The sequence below is a fragment of the Nerophis ophidion genome, linkage group LG08 (assembly GCF_033978795.1).
Source record: "Nerophis ophidion isolate RoL-2023_Sa linkage group LG08, RoL_Noph_v1.0, whole genome shotgun sequence".
Lineage (NCBI taxonomy): Eukaryota > Metazoa > Chordata > Actinopteri > Syngnathiformes > Syngnathidae > Nerophis > Nerophis ophidion.
Window position 1 is genome coordinate 4272116 of NC_084618.1, and position 18048 is coordinate 4290163.

At 35.6% G+C, this 18048-nt stretch overlaps 1 protein-coding gene across 2 annotated transcripts in view; it reads left to right on the forward strand.

The window, feature by feature from the left end:
- Positions 1 to 18048, forward strand: part of LOC133557217 (neurexin-1a-like) — a 133648-nt gene that overhangs the window by 100586 nt on the left and 15014 nt on the right. For both annotated transcript variants that reach the window (XM_061907517.1, XM_061907516.1), the window contains exon 12: positions 12491 to 12569. In XM_061907517.1, the coding sequence (XP_061763501.1) occupies positions 12491 to 12569 (79 nt within the window). The remainder of the gene's footprint in view (positions 1 to 12490; positions 12570 to 18048) is intronic.

Below are 18048 nucleotides of genomic sequence, written 5' to 3' on the forward strand. Positions count from 1 at the left end.
GTCGCGGGGGGCGTAACATATCATTCCAAAATGGATACATGGATGATACAGCAGAGGATTGTGAGAATGTCATGTGGTCAGATGAAACCAAAATAGAACTTTTTGGTATCAACTCAACTCGTGGTGTTTGGAGGAAGAAGAATACTGAGTTGCATCCCAAGAACACCATACCTACTGTGAAGCATGGGGGTGGAAACATCATGCTTTGGGGCTGTTTTTCTGCTAAGGGGACAGGACGATTGATCCGTGTTAAGGAAAGAATGAATGGGGCCATGTATCGTGAGATTTTGAGCCAAAACCTCCTTCCATCAGTGAGAGCTTTGAATGGTTGACCAAATACTTATTTTCCACCATTATCAATTTTTGAAAAATCCTACAATGTGAATTCCTGGATTTTTTTTCCACATTCTGTCTCTCACAGTTGAAGTGTACCTATGATGAAAATTACAGACCTCTGTCATCATTTTAAGTGGGAGAACTTGCACAATCGCTGGCTGACTAAATACGTTTTTGCCCCACTGTATATATATATATACATATATATATATATATATATATATATATATATATATATATATATATATATATATTAGGGATGCAGCGATTAATCGGTAACCGAATATATTCGGCCGAATATGGCAAAAAAAAGCCACATTCGGCCTTCGGTGGAATGAGTTAAAAACAAGGCCCGAATAGTGGCGTGTGACGCAATTTTTCGAGGCGGTGACGCAATCAACCAACGTGCGGTGACGTTGGGATATGTTGTGTACCTGTATAAGTGTATGAGGTTACAATGTTGTGTACCTGTATAAGTGTATGAGGTTACAATGTTGTGTACCTGTATAAGTGTATGAGGTTACAATGTTGTGTACCTGTATAAGTGTATGAGGTTACAATGTTGTGTACCTGTATAAGTGTATGAGGTTACAATGTTGTGTACCTGTATAAGTGTATGAGGTTACAATGTTGTGTACCTGTATAAGTGTATGAGGTTACAATGTTGTGTACCTGTATAAGTGTATGAGGTTACAATGTTGTGTACCTGTATAAGTGTATGAGGTTACAATGTTGTGTACCTGTATAAGTGTATGAGGTTACAATGTTGTGTACCTGTATAAGTGTATGAGGTTACAATGTTGTGTACCTGTATAAGTGTATGAGGTTACAATGTTGTGTACCTGTATAAGTGTATGAGGTTACAATGTTGTGTAGGCTACCTGTATAAGTGTATGAGGTTACAAGCACACACTTAATTGAGATTTACTTGAGCCTTCTGTTTACATTATTAGCATATCTACTGTGGCTAAGCAGACTTTTGCCAAAAGGACAATAATTCATTTGTTGTGGGTTTATCCACTTTAATGCACTTTATTTTTTTTTTGAATGCATGTTTTGTTTGAAGGCCTAATATAAATGAAAAACTTTGTGCTTTTTTTGAAAAGCAAAGGCTACTGGAATATTAAAACAATGTCAATATTCAATAAGAAATTACTTTATCTGAAAAACATGTCTAAATATTTATTCTAGGCTATTTATGCAATATAAAAAAAATGTGAAAAATCGCATTCATTATTCGGTATTCGGCCTTCAGCCAAGCGTTTAAATTTTATTCCGCTTCGGCTTCGGCCACAAATTTTCATTTCGGTGCATCCCTACTATATATATATATATATATATATATATATATATATATATATATATATATATATATATATATATATGTGTGTGTTCACGGTGGCAGAGGGGTTAGTGCGTCTGCCTCACAATACGAAGTTCCTGCAGTCCTGGGTTCAAATCCAGGCTCGGGATCTTTCTGTGTGGAGTTTGCATGTTCTCCCCGTGAGTGCGTGGGTTCCCTCCGGGTACTCCGGCTTCCTCCCACCTCCAAAAACATGCACCTGGGGATAGGTTGATTGGCAACACTAAATTGGCCCTAGTGTGTGAATGTTGTCTGTCTATCTGTGTTGGCCCTGTGATGAGGTGGCGACTTGTCCAGGGTCTACCCTGCCTTCCGCCTGATTGTAGCTGAAATAGGCGTCAGCGCCCCCCACGACCCCAAAAGGGAATAAGCGGTAGAAAATGGATGGATGGATATATATATATATATATTGCCCGGAAAAGGGTGGAATGCCATCTCCGGGTTGGGGAGGAGACCCTGCCCCAAGTGGAGGAGTTCAAGTACCTAGGAGTCTTGTTCACGAGTGGGGGAAGAGTGGATCGTGAGATCGACAGGCGGATCGGTGCGGCGTCTTCAGTAATGCGGACGTTGTATCGATCCGTTGTGGTGAAGAAGGAGCTGAGCCGGAAGGCAAAGCTCTCAATTTACCGGTCGATCTACGTTCCCATCCTCACCTATGGTCATGAGCTTTGGGTCATGACCGAAAGGATAAGATCACGGGTACAAGCGGCCCAAATGAGTTTCCTCCGCCGTGTGGTGGGTCTCTCCCTTAGAGATAGGGTGAGAAGCTCTGCCATCCGGGAGGAACTCAAAGTAAAGCCGCTGCTCCTCCACATGGAGAGGAGCCAGATGAGGTGGTTCGGGCATCTGGTCAGGATGCCACCCGAACGCCTCCCTAGGGAGGTGTTTAGGGCACGTCCGGGAAGACCCAGGACACGTTGGGAAGACTATGTCTCCCGGCTGGCCTGGGAACGCCTTGGGATCCCCCGGGAAGAGCTAGACGAAGTGGCTGGGGAGAGGGAAGTCTGGGCTTCCCTGCTTAGGCTGTTGCCCCCGCGACCCGACCTCGGATAAGCGGAAGATGATGAATATATATATATATATATATATCCACACACATGCATATCAGAGCAAGACCTTACTTAGTTTGTGTGTAAACTCTCTTATTAAGCTTACATTTACATTTATTCACAGCTGGCTCAGGTGCGCCCCAAAGCAATGGAAGTACTCGTAATTGTCGTATCGACCGACCGGTTGCAATCCAAAGGCGGCATTTGTCATCTCAGCGGGCACGGCTGACCGGGAAGGAGTCGGGCGTCGGTGGGCTGCTATTTCTATTGTTGAGAAGGACATGAGTAAAGTTGCTCCGCGACACACGCCCGTAGTTCGAGCACTTTGCTGCTCTTTCATTGCTCTGCCTCTCTGTCAGCGGCTGCTGCAATGCATCACAATCCAATTTTAATTTAGCGCTGGCCCGGAGCGCCTGCTGTGTATGCACACACACACACACACACACACACACACACACACACACACACACACACACACACACACACACACACACACACATCTGTCATGCCAAAGCGTTTAACAGTAGGTTATGAATATTCCCAGCATTTTTAATGCTATACCCCCCTCCGTCCCACGAGAGACTTCCCTTATTTTCATTCCCCTTGTCATTTGGAGCAGCCTGAACTTGGCGTCGCCATGGCAACAGGAGCAGGGATGCGGATGTGGAAAGAGGGGTATTTGTTTTTCCTCCCCCCACGGCAGAGCGTCCGCAGACACGCTGGCCAGGTGGATGTGGGGTAGAGGTGGGTCGCCGCGTTGAAATAGACCCAAACAAACCAGAGCGTAGAGCTGGGGCGATACGGCCTTTTATTAATATCTCGATATTTTTTTAGGCCATGTCCCAATAATTGAATTGAATTATATTTATATAGCGCTTTTCTCTAGTGACTCAAAGCGCTTTACATAGTGAAACCCAATATCTAAGTTACATTTAAAGCAGTGTGGGTGGCACTGGGAGCAGGTGGGTAAAGTGTCTTGCCCAAGGACACAACGGCAGTGACTAGGATGGCGGAAGCGGGTATTGAACCTGCAACCCTCAAGTTGCTGGCACAGCCACTCTACCAAACGAGCTATGCTACACGATATATATCTCAGTATTTTGCCTTAGCCTTGAATGAACAATTGAAACATATAATAACAGCAGTATGATGATTCTATGTGTCTACATTAAAACATTCTTCTTCATACTGCATTAATATATGCTACTTTTAAACTTTCATGCGGTCAATTTAGCAAAAGTGTATTTATTAAACAGTTATTAAGCAGTGGCACAAACATTCATGTCATTTCCAAAACAGAAAGTGCAAGATTGTCGGAGACATTTTAAAACAAGCTATGAGTGCACTTTTGTGCATGATGTCACTAAGATGACATATCAAAACAACACTCAATTAAAGTGCACTTTTTGTACAGAACGCCACTACAATAGTTAAAAACAAAAAAAGTGCACTTTTGTGCATGATGTCACTAAGATGACATATCAAAACAACACTCAAAATGCACTTTTTGTACAGAACACCACTACAATAGTTTAAAACAAATAAAGTGCACTTTTGTGCATGATGTCACTAAGATGACGTATCAAAACAACACTAAATTAAAGTGCACTTTTTGTACAGAACGCCACTACAATAGTTTAAAACAAATAAAGTGCACTTTTGTGCATGATGTCACTAAGATGACATATCAAAACAACACTAAATTAAAGTGCACTTTTTGTACAGAACGCCACTACAATAGTTTAAAACAAAGTGCACTTTTGTGCATGATGTCACTAAGATGACATATCAAAACAACACTAAATTAAAGTGTACTTTTTGTACAGAACGCCACTACAATAGTTTAAAACAGATAAAGTGCACTTTTGTGCATGATGTCACTAAGATGACATATCAAAACAACACTAAATTAAAGTACACTTTTTGTACAGAACGCCACTACAATAGTTTAAAACAGATAAAGTGCACTTTTGTGCATGATGTCACTAAGATGACATATCAAAACAACACTAAATTAAAGTGCACTTTTTGTACAGAACGCCACTACAATAGTTAAAAACAAATAAAGTGCACTTTTGTGCATGATGTCACTAAGATGACATATCAAAACAACACTAAATTAAAGTACACTTTTTGTACAGAACGCCACTACAATAGTTAAAAACAAATAAAGTGCACTTTTGTGCATGATGTCACTAAGATGACATATCAAAACAACACTAAATTAAAGTACACTTTTTGTACAGAACGCCACTACAATAGTTAAAAACAAATAAAGTGCACTTTTGTGCATGATGTCACTAAGATGACATATCAAAACAACACTAAATTAAAGTGCACTTTATGTACAGAACGCCACTACAATAGTTTAAAACAAATAAAGTGCTCTTTTGTGCATGATGTCACTAAGATGACATATCAAAACAACACTAAATTAAAGTGCACTTTTTGTACAGAACGCCACTACAATAGTTTAAAACGAATAAAGTGCTCTTTTGTGCATGATGTCACTAAGATGACATATCAAAACAACACTAAATTAAAGTACACTTTTTGTACAGAACGCCACTACAATAGTTAAAAACAAATAAAGTGCACTTTTGTGCATGATGTCACTAAGATGACATCAAAACAACACTAAATTAAAGTGCACTTTTTGTACAGAACGCCACTACAATAGTTTAAAACAAATAAAGTGCACTTTTGTGCATGATGTCACTAAGATGACGTATCAAAACAACACTAAATTAAAGTGCACTTTTTGTACAGAACGCCACTACAATAGTTTAAAACAAATAAAGTGCACTTTTGTGCATGATGTCACTAAGATGACATATCAAAACAACACTAAATTAAAGTGCACTTTTTGTACAGAACGCCACTACAATAGTTTAAAACAAAGTGCACTTTTGTGCATGATGTCACTAAGATGACATATCAAAACAACACTAAATTAAAGTGTACTTTTTGTACAGAACGCCACTACAATAGTTTAAAACAGATAAAGTGCACTTTTGTGCATGATGTCACTAAGATGACATATCAAAACAACACTAAATTAAAGTACACTTTTTGTACAGAACGCCACTACAATAGTTTAAAACAGATAAAGTGCACTTTTGTGCATGATGTCACTAAGATGACATATCAAAACAACACTAAATTAAAGTGCACTTTTTGTACAGAACGCCACTACAATAGTTTAAAACGAATAAAGTGCTCTTTTGTGCATGATGTCACTAAGATGACATATCAAAACAACACTAAATTAAAGTGCACTTTTTGTACAGAACGCCACTACAATAGTTTAAAACAAATAAAGTGCACTTTTGTGCATGATGTCACTAAGATGACGTATCAAAACAACACTAAATTAAAGTGCACTTTTTGTACAGAACGCCACTACAATAGTTTAAAACAAATAAAGTGCACTTTTGTGCATGATGTCACTAAGATGACATATCAAAACAACACTAAATTAAAGTGCACTTTTTGTACAGAACGCCACTACAATAGTTTAAAACAAAGTGCACTTTTGTGCATGATGTCACTAAGATGACATATCAAAACAACACTAAATTAAAGTGTACTTTTTGTACAGAACGCCACTACAATAGTTTAAAACAGATAAAGTGCACTTTTGTGCATGATGTCACTAAGATGACATATCAAAACAACACTAAATTAAAGTACACTTTTTGTACAGAACGCCACTACAATAGTTTAAAACAGATAAAGTGCACTTTTGTGCATGATGTCACTAAGATGACATATCAAAACAACACTAAATTAAAGTGCACTTTTTGTACAGAACGCCACTACAATAGTTAAAAACGAATAAAGTGCACTTTTGTGCATGATGTCACTAAGATGACATATCAAAACAACACTAAATTAAAGTACACTTTTTGTACAGAACGCCACTACAATAGTTAAAAACAAATAAAGTGCACTTTTGTGCATGATGTCACTAAGATGACATATCAAAACAACACTAAATTAAAGTACACTTTTTGTACAGAACGCCACTACAATAGTTAAAAACAAATAAAGTGCACTTTTGTGCATGATGTCACTAAGATGACATATCAAAACAACACTAAATTAAAGTGCACTTTATGTACAGAACGCCACTACAATAGTTTAAAACAAATAAAGTGCTCTTTTGTGCATGATGTCACTAAGATGACATATCAAAACAACACTAAATTAAAGTGCACTTTTTGTACAGAACGCCACTACAATAGTTTAAAACGAATAAAGTGCTCTTTTGTGCATGATGTCACTAAGATGACATATCAAAACAACACTAAATTAAAGTACACTTTTTGTACAGAACGCCACTACAATAGTTAAAAACAAATAAAGTGCACTTTTGTGCATGATGTCACTAAGATGACATATCAAAACAACACTAAATTAAAGTGCACTTTTTGTACAGAACGCCACTACAATAGTTTAAAACAAAGTGCACTTTTGTGCATGATGTCACTAAGATGACATATCAAAACAACACTAAATTAAAGTGTACTTTTTGTACAGAACGCCACTACAATAGTTTAAAACAGATAAAGTGCACTTTTGTGCATGATGTCACTAAGATGACATATCAAAACAACACTAAATTAAAGTACACTTTTTGTACAGAACGCCACTACAATAGTTTAAAACAGATAAAGTGCACTTTTGTGCATGATGTCACTAAGATGACATCAAATTAACACTAAATTAAAGTGCACTTTTTGTACAGAACGCCACTACAATAGTTTAAAACAAATAAAGTGCACTTTTGTGCATGATGTCACTAAGATGACATATCAAAACAACACTAAATTAAAGTGCACTTTTTGTACAGAACGCCACTACAATAGTTTAAAACAAAGTGCACTTTTGTGCATGATGTCACTAAGATGACATATCAAAACAACACTAAATTAAAGTGTACTTTTTGTACAGAACGCCACTACAATAGTTTAAAACAGATAAAGTGCACTTTTGTGCATGATGTCACTAAGATGACATATCAAAACAACACTAAATTAAAGTACACTTTTTGTACAGAACGCCACTACAATAGTTTAAAACAGATAAAGTGCACTTTTGTGCATGATGTCACTAAGATGACATATCAAAACAACACTAAATTAAAGTGCACTTTTTGTACAGAACGCCACTACAATAGTTAAAAACAAATAAAGTGCACTTTTGTGCATGATGTCACTAAGATGACATATCAAAACAACACTAAATTAAAGTGCACTTTTTGTACAGAACGCCACTACAATAGTTTAAAACAAATAAAGTGCACTTTTGTGCATGATGTCACTAAGATGACATATCAAAACAACACTAAATTAAAGTGTACTTTTTGTACAGAACGCCACTACAATAGTTTAAAACAAATAAAGTGCACTTTTGTGCATGATGTCACTAAGATGACATATCAAAACAACACTAAATTAAAGTGCACTTTTTGTACAGAACGCCACTACAATAGTTTAAAACAAAGTGCACTTTTGTGCATGATGTCACTAAGATGACATATCAAAACAACACTAAATTAAAGTGTACTTTTTGTACAGAACGCCACTACAATAGTTTAAAACAGATAAAGTGCACTTTTGTGCATGATGTCACTAAGATGACATATCAAAACAACACTAAATTAAAGTACACTTTTTGTACAGAACGCCACTACAATAGTTTAAAACAGATAAAGTGCACTTTTGTGCATGATGTCACTAAGATGACATATCAAAACAACACTAAATTAAAGTGCACTTTTTGTACAGAACGCCACTACAATAGTTTAAAACGAATAAAGTGCTCTTTTGTGCATGATGTCACTAAGATGACATATCAAAACAACACTAAATTAAAGTGCACTTTTTGTACAGAACGCCACTACAATAGTTTAAAACAAATAAAGTGCACTTTTGTGCATGATGTCACTAAGATGACGTATCAAAACAACACTAAATTAAAGTGCACTTTTTGTACAGAACGCCACTACAATAGTTTAAAACAAATAAAGTGCACTTTTGTGCATGATGTCACTAAGATGACATATCAAAACAACACTAAATTAAAGTGCACTTTTTGTACAGAACGCCACTACAATAGTTTAAAACAAAGTGCACTTTTGTGCATGATGTCACTAAGATGACATATCAAAACAACACTAAATTAAAGTGTACTTTTTGTACAGAACGCCACTACAATAGTTTAAAACAGATAAAGTGCACTTTTGTGCATGATGTCACTAAGATGACATATCAAAACAACACTAAATTAAAGTACACTTTTTGTACAGAACGCCACTACAATAGTTTAAAACAGATAAAGTGCACTTTTGTGCATGATGTCACTAAGATGACATATCAAAACAACACTAAATTAAAGTGCACTTTTTGTACAGAACGCCACTACAATAGTTAAAAACAAATAAAGTGCACTTTTGTGCATGATGTCACTAAGATGACATATCAAAACAACACTAAATTAAAGTACACTTTTTGTACAGAACGCCACTACAATAGTTAAAAACAAATAAAGTGCACTTTTGTGCATGATGTCACTAAGATGACATATCAAAACAACACTAAATTAAAGTACACTTTTTGTACAGAACGCCACTACAATAGTTAAAAACAAATAAAGTGCACTTTTGTGCATGATGTCACTAAGATGACATATCAAAACAACACTAAATTAAAGTGCACTTTATGTACAGAACGCCACTACAATAGTTTAAAACAAATAAAGTGCTCTTTTGTGCATGATGTCACTAAGATGACATATCAAAACAACACTAAATTAAAGTGCACTTTTTGTACAGAACGCCACTACAATAGTTTAAAACGAATAAAGTGCTCTTTTGTGCATGATGTCACTAAGATGACATATCAAAACAACACTAAATTAAAGTACACTTTTTGTACAGAACGCCACTACAATAGTTAAAAACAAATAAAGTGCACTTTTGTGCATGATGTCACTAAGATGACATCAAATTAACACTAAATTAAAGTGCACTTTTTGTACAGAACGCCACTACAATAGTTTAAAACAAATAAAGTGCACTTTTGTGCATGATGTCACTAAGATGACATATCAAAACAACACTAAATTAAAGTGCACTTTTTGTACAGAACGCCACTACAATAGTTTAAAACAAAGTGCACTTTTGTGCATGATGTCACTAAGATGACATATCAAAACAACACTAAATTAAAGTGTACTTTTTGTACAGAACGCCACTACAATAGTTTAAAACAGATAAAGTGCACTTTTGTGCATGATGTCACTAAGATGACATATCAAAACAACACTAAATTAAAGTACACTTTTTGTACAGAACGCCACTACAATAGTTTAAAACAGATAAAGTGCACTTTTGTGCATGATGTCACTAAGATGACATATCAAAACAACACTAAATTAAAGTGCACTTTTTGTACAGAACGCCACTACAATAGTTAAAAACAAATAAAGTGCACTTTTGTGCATGATGTCACTAAGATGACATATCAAAACAACACTAAATTAAAGTGCACTTTTTGTACAGAACGCCACTACAATAGTTTAAAACAAATAAAGTGCACTTTTGTGCATGATGTCACTAAGATGACATATCAAAACAACACTAAATTAAAGTGTACTTTTTGTACAGAACGCCACTACAATAGTTTAAAACAAATAAAGTGCACTTTTGTGCATGATGTCACTAAGATGACATATCAAAACAACACTAAATTAAAGTGCACTTTTTGTACAGAACGCCACTACAATAGTTAAAAACAAATAAAGTGCTCTTTTGTGCATGATGTCACTAAGATGACATATCAAAACAACACTAAATTAAAGTGCACTTTTTGTACAGAACGCCACTACAATAGTTTAAAACAAATAAAGTGCACTTTTGTGCATGATGTCACACAAGATATTTCAATAACTGTCAAACGAAAATGAGCTTGTGACGATCTCTTTGTTTTCCTTGTTTTTGTATTTACTTCCTGTCTGTGCTTTTATTTTGGTTTCCACTTCCTGCTTGTTCCGCTGAGCACTGTGTTCACACACCTGCTGTTGAGACCTGCGGCCAATCAGCATACAAACCCCGTTTCCATATGAGTTGGGAAATTGTGTTAGATGTAAATATAAACAGAATACAATGATTTACAAATCATTTTCAAGCCATATTCAGTTGAATATGCTACAAAGACAACATATTTGATGTTCAAACTGATAAACATTTTTTTTTTTGCAAATAATCATTAGCTTTAGAATTTGATGCCAACAGCATGTGATAAAGAAGTTGAGAAAGGTGGCAATAAATACTGATAAAGTTGAGGAATGCTCATCAAACACTTATTTGGAACATCCCACAGGTGTGCATGCTAATTGGGAACAGGTGGGTGCCATGATTGGGTATAAAAACAGCTTCCCAAAAAATGCTCAGTCTTTCACAAGAAAGGATGGGGCGAGGTACACCCCTTTGTCCACAACTGCGTGAGCAAATAGTCAAACAGTTTAAGAACAACGTTTCTCAAAGTGCAATTGCAAGAAATTTAAGGATTCCAACATCTACGCTCCATAATATCATCAAAAGGTTCAGAGAATCTGGAGAAATCACTCCACGTAAGCGGCATGGCCGGAAACCAACATTGAATGACCGTGACCTTCGATCTCTCAGACGGCACTGTATCAAAAACCGACATCAATCTCTAAAGGATATCACCACATGGGCTCAGGAACACTTCAGAAAACCACTGTCACTAAATACAGTTTGTCACTACATCTGTAAGTGCAAGTTAAAGCTCTACTATGCAAAGCGAAAGCCATTTATCAACAACATCCAGAAATGCCACCGGCTTCTCCGGGCCTGAGATCATCAAAGATGGATTGATGCAAAGTGTAAAAGTGGTCTGACGAGTCCACATTTCAAATTGTTTTTGGAAATATTCGACATCGTGTCATCCGGACCAAAGGGGAAGCGAACCATCCAGACTGTTATCGACGCAAAGTTGAAAAGCCAGCATGTGTGATGGTATGGGGGTGCATTAGTGCCCAAGGAATGGGTAACTTACACATCTGTGAAGGCACCATTAATGCTTTTAAATAGACTCCCTTTTTAGACTAGTTGATCTGCCGTTTCTTTTCTTTTTCTCCTATGTCCCACTCTCCCTTATGGAGGGGGTCCGGTCCGATCCGGTGGCCATGTACTGCTCGCCTGTGTATCGGCTGGGGACATCTCTGCGCTGCTGATCCGCCTCCGCTTGGGATGGTTTCCTGCTGGCTCCTCTGTGAACGGGACTCTCGCTGCTGTGTCGGATCCGCTTTGGACTGGACTCTCGCGACTGTGTTGGATCCATTATGGATTGAACTTTCACAGTATCATGTTAGACCCGCTCGACATCCATTGCTTTCCTCCTCTCCAAGGTTCTCATAGTCATCATTGTCACCGACGTCCCACTGGGTGTGAGTTTTCCTTGCCCTTATGTGGGCCTACCGAGGATGTCGTAGTGGTTTGTGCAGCCCTTTGAGACACTAGTGATTTAGGGCTATATAAGTAAACATTGATTGATTGATTGATGTGTTCCTTCTTTTGCTGGTCTCAGGTTAAAAGTGGCGTTGATGATAAAGGGAATAAGAAAGTAGGAGATAATGACCGTCCTTTTTGCCACTTTTCAACAGGCGATCGTCTCAACCCGCACGCTAAACATTTTCCACCCTCTCGTTGCAGTCGGCCGACGACATCCTGGTGGCGTCCGCCGAGTGCCCCAGCGACGATGAGGACATCGACCCCTGCGACCCCAGCTCAGGTGAGCCCTCACTGGCCAAAAAACGCTCTCATCTCCGTGTGCGTCTGAGCTGTTTCACACGTGTCCTTCACTCTCACTCCCTTTCTTTGTCTTGCTTTGTGGCTCGCCACAATAAATTATTCATTGTCTACTTTTCTGTCTCAAGGCGTTACCTAACACTCACCCACTCACCCACTCACCACCTACCCACACTCACTTCTTTCCTCATCATTTATCCTTTCCCACTCCTCCCTTTTTCTGTTGCCATTTTCTTTCCTCATTGAAGCTGCAATTCTTTGGCTCCATGCAGTCACAGGTAATAATACTGTGCTGCAGCCATGCATTCAATGCATTGTGTTTGTGTTCAATTCCCTCTTTGTGCTCATATCGGTTTACTTACCTTTGTGGTGAAACGTCACAATATCCCATTTAGGTATTATCAGTGCATAATGTAACGAAGTAGAAATGTTGATGGCCCTGCTATCTGTGCCCTGAACCTCTGGCATAAAACCAACTGGGAACCAATAAGCATACTCTACTTGTAAGATGGCGGCAAGTATCAAAACCAGGATTTTTTTTTAGGTGTATACAAAGAAAAATTGCAAAAATGCGAGCATAAAACGTTACACGCTAATATGTAAGGGGTTAGTACACTTGTATGATGAAGCCGAGTGTCCAAAAACATGATTTTTAGGTTGAAACGAACAAAATGAGCTAAAATGCTAACATAAAATTAATGCTAAAATAAAATAGGAAAAGTTAATGTACTTATAAAATAGCACCAAGTATTAAAATGCACTATTTCAAGGCATAAACATACAAAATTAGCTGAAAAGTTAGCATAAAACGTTAGCATGCTAATATAAGAGACCTCAGCATAATCTCAAGATGGCGCTAAGTATCAAACACCATGATTTTTAGGTAAAAACATACACAATTCGCTAAAATTCAAGCATAAAGCGTTAGCATGATGACATAGAAGAAGTTAACGTTCTTCTAAAGTGGTGCCAAGTATTAAAATGCACTATATTTAGGTGGAAACATACAATATTAGCTAAAAAGGTAGCATAAGAGGTTAGCATGTTAACGTAGAAGATGTTAGCATACTTGTATGATGCAGGCAAGTATAAAAAAACAGGATTTTTAGGTTTTAAACAAACAAAATGAGCTAAAATGCTGGCATAAAATGAATGCTAAAATAAAATAGGAAAAGTTAATGTACTTCTAAAATAGCACAAAGTATTAAAATGCACTATTTCAAGGCATGAATATACAAAATTAGCTGAAAAGCTAGCATAAAACGTTAGCATGCTAATATAAGAGACATCAGCATAATCTCAAGATGGCGCTAAGTATCAAACACCATGATTTTTAGGTAAAAACATGCAGAATTTGCTAAAAAAAAATCAAGCATAAAGCGTTAGCATGATGACATAAAACAAGTTAACGTTCTTCTAAAATGGTGCCAAGTATGAAAATGCACTATATTTAGGTGGAAACATGCAAAATGAGCTAAAAAAGTAGCATAAGAGGTTAGCATGTTAACATAGAAGATGTTAGCATACTTGTATGATGAAGCCAAGTATCAAAAAACATGATTTTTAGGTTGAAACGAACAAAATGAGCTAAAATGCTGGCATAAAATTAATGCTAAAATAAATTAGGATGAGTTAACGTACTTCTAAAATAGCACCAAGTGTTAAAATGTACAATTTCTAGGCATAAACTTACCAAATTAGCTGAACAGCTAGCATAAAACGTAAGCATGCTACTATAAGAGACATCAGCATAATTTCAAGATGGCGCTAAGTATCAAACACCATGATTTTTAGGTAAAAACATGCAAAATTTGCTCAAAAAATCAAGCATAAAGCGTTAGCATGATGACATAGGAGGTAACGTTCTCCTAAAATGGTGCCAAGTATTAAAATGCACTATATTTAGGTGAAAACATACAATATTAGCTAAAAAGGTAGCATAAAATGTTAGCATGTTAACGTAGAAGATGTTAGCATACTTGTATGATGAAGCCAAGTATCAAAAAACATGATTTTTAGGTTTAAACGAACAAAATGAGATAAAATGCTAACATAAAATTAATGCTACAATAAAATAGGAAAAGTTAAAGTACTTGTAAAATAGCCCAAAGTATTGAAATACACTATATCTAGGCATAAACTAACAAAATTAGCTGAAATGCTAGCATAAAACGTTAGCATGCTAATATAAGAGACATCAGCATAATTTCAAGATGGCGCTAAGTATCAAACACCATGATTTTTAGGTAAAAACATACACAATTCGCTAAAATTCAAGCATAAAGCGTTAGCATGATGACATAGAAGAAGTTAACGTTCTTCGAAAATGGTGCCAAGTATTAAAATGCACTATATTTAGGTGAAAACATACAATATTAGCTAAAAAGGTAGCATAAAATGTTACCATGTTAATATAAGAGACATCAGCATAATTTCAAGATGGCGCTAAGTATCAAACACCATGATTTTTAGGTAAAAACATGCAAAATTTGCTCAAAAAATCAAGCATAAAGCATTTGCATGTTGACATAGGAGTTAACGTTCTTCTAAAATGGTGCCAAGTATCAAAATGCACTATATTTAGGTGAAAACATACAATATTAGCTAAAAAAGGTAACATAAAATGTTAGCATGTTAACGTAGAAGATGTTAGCATACTTGAATGATGAAGCCAAGTATCAAAAAACAGGATTTTTAGGTTTTAAACAAACAAAATGAGCTAAAATGCTGGCATAAAATGAATGCTAAAATAAAATAGGATGAGTTAACGTACTTCTAAAATAGCACCAAGTGTTAAAATTGACTATTTCTAAGCATAAACATTTAAAATTAGCTGAAAAGCTAGCATAAAACATTAGCATGCTAATATAAGAGACATCAGCATAATTTCAAGATGGCGCTAAGTATCAAACACCATGATTTTTAGGTAAAAAACATGCAAAATTTGCTAAAAAAAAATCAATCATAAAGCATTAGCATGACGACATAGGAGTTAACGTTCTTCTAAAATGGTGCCAAGTATTAAAATGCACTATATTTAGGTGGAAACATAAAATATTAGCTAAAAAGGTAGCATATAATGTTAGCATGTTAACGTAGAAGATGTTAGCATGCTTGCATGATGAAGCCAAGTATCAAAAAACATGATTTTTAGGTTTAAACGAACAAAATGAGCTAAAATGCTGGCATAAAATTAATACTAAAATAAAATAGGAAAAGTTAATGTACTTCTAAAATAGCACCAAGTATTAAAATGCACTATTTCAAGGCATGAATATACAAAATTAGCTGAAAAGCTAGCATAAAATATTAGCATGCTAATATAAGAGACATCAGCATAACTTCAAGATGGCGCTAAGTATCAAACACCATGATTTTTAGGTAAAAACATGCAAAATTTGCTAACAAAAATCAAGCATAAAGCATTAGCATGATGACATAGGAGTTAACGTTCTCCTAAAATGGTGCCAAGTATTAAAATGCACTATATTTAGGTGGAAACATACAATATTAGCTAAAAAGGTAGCATAAAATGTTAGCATGTTAACTAAGAAGATGTTAGCATACTTGTATGATGAAGCCAAGTATCAAAAAACATGATTTTTAGGTTTAAACGAATAAAATGAGATAAAATGCTAACATAAAATTAATGCTAAAATAAAATAGGAAAAGTTAATGTACTTCTAAAATAGCACCAAGTATTAAAATGCACTATTTCAAGGCATGAATATACAAAATTAGCTGAAAAGCTAGCATAAAACATTAGCATGCTAATATAAGAGACATCAGCATAATTTCAAGATGGCGCTAAGTATCAAACACCATGATTTTTAGGTAAAAACATGCAAAATTTGCTAAAAAAATCAAGCATAAAGCGTTAGCATGATGACATAGGAGTTAACGTTCTTCTAAAATGGTGCCAAGTATTAAAATGCACTATATTTAGGTGGAAACATAAAATATTAGCTAAAAAGGTAGCATAAAATGTTAGCATGTTAACGTAGAAGATGTTAGCATACTTGTATGATGCAGGCAAGTATAAAAAAAACAGGATTTTTAGGTTTTAAACAAACAAAATGAGCTAAAATGCTGGCATAAAATTAATGCTAAAATAAATTAGGATGAGTTAACGTACTTCTAAAATAGCACCAAGTGTTAAAATGTACAATTTCTAGGCATAAACTTACCAAATTAGCTGAACAGCTAGCATAAAACGTAAGCATGCTAATATAAGAGACATCAGCATAATTTCAAGATGGCGCTAAGTATCAAACACCATGATTTTTAGGTAAAAACATGCAAAATTTGCTCAAAAAATCAAGCATAAAGCGTTAGCATGATGACATAGGAGGTAACGTTCTCCTAAAATGGTGCCAAGTATTAAAATGCACTATATTTAGGTGAAAACATACAATATTAGCTAAAAAGGTAGCATAAAATGTTAGCATGTTAACGTAGAAGATGTTAGCATACTTGTATGATGAAGCCAAGTATCAAAAAACATGATTTTTAGGTTTAAACGAACAAAATGAGATAAAATGCTAACATAAAATTAATGCTACAATAAAATAGGAAAAGTTAAAGTACTTGTAAAATAGCCCAAAGTATTGAAATACACTATATCTAGGCATAAACTAACAAAATTAGCTGAAATGCTAGAATAAAACGTTAGCATGCTAATATAAGAGAAATCAGCATAATTTCAAGATGGCGCTAAGTATCAAATACCATGATTTTTAGGTAAAAACATGCAAAATTCGCAAAAATTCAAGCATATAGCGTTAGCATGATGACATAGAAGGAGTTAATGTTCTTCAAAAATGGTGCCAAGTATCAAAATGCACTATATTTAGGTGAAAACATACAATATTAGCTAAAAAGGTAGCATAAAATGTTAGCATGTTAACGTAGAAGATGTTAGCATACTTATATGATGAAGCCAAGTATCAAAAAACAGCATTTTTAAGTATAAACTAAAAAAATAGCTGAAAAGCTAGCATAAAACGTTAGCATGCTAATAGACGAGACATCAGCATACTTCCAGGATGGCGCTAATTATCAAACAATGATTTTTAGGTAAAAACATGCATAATTCACTAAAATTCAAGCATAAAGCGTTAGCATGATGACATTGAAGAAGTTAACGTTCTTCTAAAATGGTGCCAAGTATTAAAATGCACTATATTTAGGTGGAAACATACAATATTAGCTAAAAAGGTAGCATAAGAGGTTAGCATGCTAACATAGAAGATGTTAGCATACTTGTATGATGAAGCCAAGTATCAAAAAACAGGATTTTTAGGTTTTAAACAAACAAAATGAGCTAAAATGCTGGCATAAAATTAATGCTATAATAAAATAGGATGAGTTAACGTACTTCTAAAATAGCAGCAAGTGTTAAAATTGACTATTTCTAAGCATAAACATTTAAAATTAGCTGAAAAGCTAGCATAAAACGTTAG